Genomic DNA, 4,810 nt, shown 5'->3' with positions numbered 1-4,810 from the left:
TGCTCTTCCTAGAAAAGATAGGAATTGTAAGAAATACGAACGGACCCTCCAAATATTTGTAAACAAAGCCTTTGTTACCGAAACTGATCCGATTCCTTCCGAGGCAGTGAATCACTAAAATGAATCATCATGCGTATCTAGGAGTAGGCAAGGATTCGTTTTGAATAATAACATGTTACAAGGTTAGTTTGTTGTTCCACAGTCGTATCATATGTATTGCGATGATGGGGAGATACTTCAGAAGAGGTTGGCTTCAGCAATGATGGGTAGATGCTTCAGAAGGTATCCTGGCAATCGATAGTCTAGTCCAACCCAGTAACTCAAGTCATCACTCCCTCTTACTGGTAAGACTCGTAAACTGGCTCCACACAACCAATTTTCTTCTACAGCGTCCGCTGGTCCCCGCTGTAGTACTAATTCATATCATCGTCATGCGTAGTACGTGTTCATAGAGGGTTCAGATGAGGATCAAGTTGGGCGCATATAGACAGCCAAGCTAGGGCCCGTCCTACGGTTATTGCTCGAACGTGGCCATTGATTGGCGCATGTAACCAGCTAAGGGCCCGTCTCAAGGCTACTCATTGAACGTGACCCTTGATTGGCGCATGTAACCAGCTAAGGGCCCGTCTCAAGGCTACTCATTGAACGTGACCCTTGATTGGCGCATGTCGTTCTAGGAATACCAATACTTCAAGAGCCACCAACCTAGATGAAGATCCCCTGCCGATGCAGGAGCTCTTACAAACCCCAGCAGCCTAGTGTGGTACAGCAGCCTAGTGTGGTACAGCAGCCTAGTGTGGTACAGCAGCCTAGTGTGGTACAGCAGCCTGGTGTGGTACAGCAGCCTAGTGTGGTACAGCAGCCTAGTGTGGTACAGCAGCCTAGTGTGGTACAGCAGCCTAGTGTGGTACAGCAGCCTGGTGTGGTACAGCAGCCTAGTGTGGTACAGCAGCCTAGTGTGGTACAGCAGCCTAGTGTGGTACAGCAGCCAAGTGTGGTACAGCAGCCTGGTGTGGTATTGTAACTTTCTTATCACCCTCATTAATCCTTCATGTGTTGTAGCAGCAACAATTATCATGACATCTACATAGAGTCAAGTGATAGGGTTCTTGTACAACTTGATCATACAGACGAAGTCAACAATTATCATGACATCTACAAAGAGTCAAGTGATAGGGTTCTTGTACAACTTGATCATACAGACGAAGTCAACAATTATCATGACATCTACAAAGAGTCAAGTGATAGGGTTCTGGTACAACTTGATCATACAGACGAAGTGTAGGTTTGCAAAGGAGTGTAGACTGTGTGGAGACGGACCATAACTTGTGAGAAGGACCCATCAAATATTTCTCCCTATATATGACCACTATTAACATTCCACTCCACTGTACGGCCTACTTGCCCTACCTTGTGTAGTTCTGGTCATATGACCTTCCATGATGACAGAGAAGTGACAAGATGACCTGGCCTGAGACTGAACTGGACGGAGAATCATAGTTCATGTTTATGTCCAGTTATCACGGGCCAGCAGACTGAATCAAACACCGTTTGGAACACATTCTACAATCGTAATTGTTCAAAGCTTAAATTAAGATAAAGCAGATGCTCATAAAATGATACATGTACAAAGTATCATTAGATGAAATACAAGAAACAGTACTAATCTTGATAATATCTTTAGTAATGATATCAGAAATAAACGGTGAAGTAAAATGACAGTACAGTCAGAGGCTCTGTATACCGAGTCCAAGTCCATAAACTGACAGGATGAAAAAGAGACAAAATCAAGTGTTGGACGATTTATATATGGGCAGAAAAAGCTTAATGAAATTTACATACAGGAAGGAGAAAACTATGAACTTTAATGAACTTGACCAGATAAGTTACGGCACGACTAAACGCAAGCAGCTTACACAGGACTAACAAGGAAAGTAAGAGATATGAGTAGATTGCCAGTTATGCGGGCGTCATCATACACAGCGAGATTGAATTCCCTGATAATATTGGTCAACTCAAACATTTAATGATACGGTAATGACAACTTTATCACCAGAAACAGGAAATAATAATGTTCAATGTACATATGAAGTACTATTCCTGGGAATCTACCAAGACATAAACCAATGATACGTGAATCATCTACAGGAAAGAGGGTCCTTCCATTCTTCATCCAGTCTACTGAGGAGTAAAGTTTCAGTTCAGAACTGATGATGGCAAAACAAGTGTAGTTCCAGAAAACATCCAAGATATGCGGTGATCGTTACGTGCAAACCTGCCTCGTACACTTCTGTTATTAACTAAGAATTTTAATAGCTTCACCTATGAAAAGGAAATATTTGAAAACAGTAAGGCAATGACCGGTGTAGTTTTTTATTTGTAGTTCTTGAAACAAAATATAACGAGAATGTACACTTTCAAAAATTCCTACATCAAACACTTTGCTATTAGACTAATCAAATATGAAAAGAAAAACTTCTAAATTTTTCGGCCTTATTGTTACACAGATAAGGCATTACTGAGGGCCTAGTGGCTATGTCCACATCTGACTTGTCTGTGGTGGTAGTGGCAATGATAGCAAATTTAGTAATGACACTAATGGTAAGTGCGGTGTTGGTAGTGTGGCGAGCGCAACGATGGGTGTAGTGGCGAGTTCTGTGGTGAAGTGTTCGAATTACGTAGCGATGTAAAAATCAGATGCCTTCTACACTATGTGACTTTAGTTACGTTATATCGGTCTTGTGTACACGTAAAGTATCTAACCTTTTCATAATACAGACGAATAACTTGTATATGTAGACAGACCTCGTCTCCAGTGTGCTGTGCTACAGGTCAGCCTCGACCATTACAGATATAAAACGCTAATTCGATCATGAGGGTCACGACTATGGTCGTGTGGGCGTGGCTGGCAGCATAGTAGATGGGAAGGTTGTGGTGGACGTCTAGCGTGTTGACGGGACTGTTATAAGCAAGGAGGACGTCCACCAGGCGAGAGTGGCCCCATTTACAACTGTAGGCGAGGGCGGTGCGTCCCTCGACGTCCCGGGTGGATGAAGACGCTCCTGCCTCCAGCAACAGTCTCAGAAATCGCTCGTCTCCACAGGCGGCAGCCAGCATGAGGGGCGTAACTCCCTCTTCCCCTGGTAGACCTGGGTCAGCTCCTCGCTCCAGCAGGTTTCTGACTATTCCGTGCATCCTGTCATTCCCACTACGGAAGTAGTACAGGAACTCGGCCATCATTATGGGTGTATTGAGCACTGAGAAGATATTGTGGGAGTTGTAGTAATCCCAGGGAAACACTGCATCATGCAGCACCGACACGCCCATGTCGTTGACAGAAGTAGAGTCGGCACCATTGGCCAGTAGCAAATGCGCGACAGCGTGGCTCCTGCATCGCACGGCTGTCTGGAGCGGGGTGTTACCCTGGCTGTTCCTTGCTTCCAGATCGGCGCCGTACTCCAGCAATGAAATGGCCAGCTCGGCGCGGTCACTCATAGACTGTAGATGAAGCGCTGTTGTACCGTCTTGTGCGACCAGCGTTGGGTCAGCGTGGTGTTGCAGCAACTTTGAGAGGACCTCGCCTGACACTGCACTCATTAGAGCGGTACATCCACTCCTGCTCTGGATGTTAACGTTCGCTTTACCTGCTAATAGTTCCGAAATCACGTGCTCTGCGTCGGAATCTGCGGCCTTAATGAGAGCAGTCTCTCCCCTGGAGTCTACCACGTCTGCGTCAGCGCCCGCCGCCAGAAGCACCCGCACCATCTCTCTCTCACGGATGAGGGAGGCGGCCATCAGTGGGGTGTATCCTCGGGGGTTTCTGAAGTTCGCTTGGGCGCCATACTGAAGGAGAACCCTAACACAGGCGAGGGACCTCTGCATGCCGAGCCCGTTGCTGCGTCCCGCGGCCCACATTAGAGCAGAGTTACCGTCCCAGGCTACAGTATTCGGGTCAGAGCCATGCTGCAGTAACAAACGCAAGCATTCCACTTGACGGTAGTGAACTGCGATCAACAAAGGAGTCTCGCCATTAGCGCCGCGGACATTAACATCGGCACCTTTATCTAAGGCAAGTTGCACCAGATCAACGCTGCCGGCTATGGTTAATAGGGAAAGTAACGGTACGCCCCGCGGATCACGGGTGTGTGGAGAGGCTCCCGCTTCCAGTAACAGCCGAACCATGTCCTCCCAGCGGTCTGACGTGGCTGTTGTAACGAGGAACGTGATTGGAGTGTGACCTCCAGGCAGCAGCAGGTCGAGGTCGACACCTTGCTGCAAGTAATCACGCACCACTTCATCGTCACACGTCACTAAAGCACGCGCCAGTTTGCTAGCCACATCCTCTCTAGGTCCCCCTGTCTGCTGCAAGTTCTTAGGCAGTCGGAGCCTGATGGCGGAGCTGAGCGGTAGCATAGCTAGCGTCTCGCTTCCTTCATTATCACTAGCTCCTCAGGTCACCTGGAACAATTCAGGCACAAATTCACTTGCACTTTAGTTTTGCCGTAATGACCACCAGACAGACGTCATTATCGGAGGCACCGTAGCATGCGACACTGTGGACAGGAACCAGTGCCAGTCCTTCACTAAACTGTGAAACTACGACGGGAGAGAGAGAGAGAGAGGGTAGTGCTACCGATGATAGCGAGACCGAGAGTGCCACAACCCACCACCGCCCAGGACCAAATTAGAGTGAGGCAGCAGGTGTGGTGCTGGCGGCACCCGCTATTTATATTATCAAAACTGACGCTACGCCACAACATAGGAAAAGTCATTTGGTGTACGTTCTACGGGTCTCGGCCTAACTATCATT

General features: G+C 47.5%; 1 protein-coding gene across 1 annotated transcript; it reads right to left on the bottom strand.

The window, feature by feature from the left end:
• Positions 1-2,355: 2,355 nt before the first annotated feature.
• On the bottom strand, positions 2,356-4,687 carry LOC139759724 (uncharacterized). Its single transcript, XM_071682120.1, has one exon. The coding sequence runs from the start codon at positions 4,411-4,413 to the stop codon at positions 2,833-2,835; it is 1,581 nt and encodes a 526-aa protein (XP_071538221.1). The 5' UTR covers positions 4,414-4,687; the 3' UTR covers positions 2,356-2,832.
• Between the last annotated feature and the right edge of the window lie 123 nt (positions 4,688-4,810).

Source organism: Panulirus ornatus, chromosome 34 (genome assembly GCF_036320965.1).
Source record: "Panulirus ornatus isolate Po-2019 chromosome 34, ASM3632096v1, whole genome shotgun sequence".
NCBI lineage: Eukaryota > Metazoa > Arthropoda > Malacostraca > Decapoda > Palinuridae > Panulirus > Panulirus ornatus.
This window is presented reverse-complemented; position numbering and strand designations above follow the sequence as displayed.

What these genes read in the sequence shown, in the direction of transcription:
- LOC139759724 (XM_071682120.1), bottom strand. Translation starts at nt 4,413, where the DNA reads ATGCTACCGCTCAGCTCCGCCATCAGGCTCCGACTGCCTAAGAACTTG.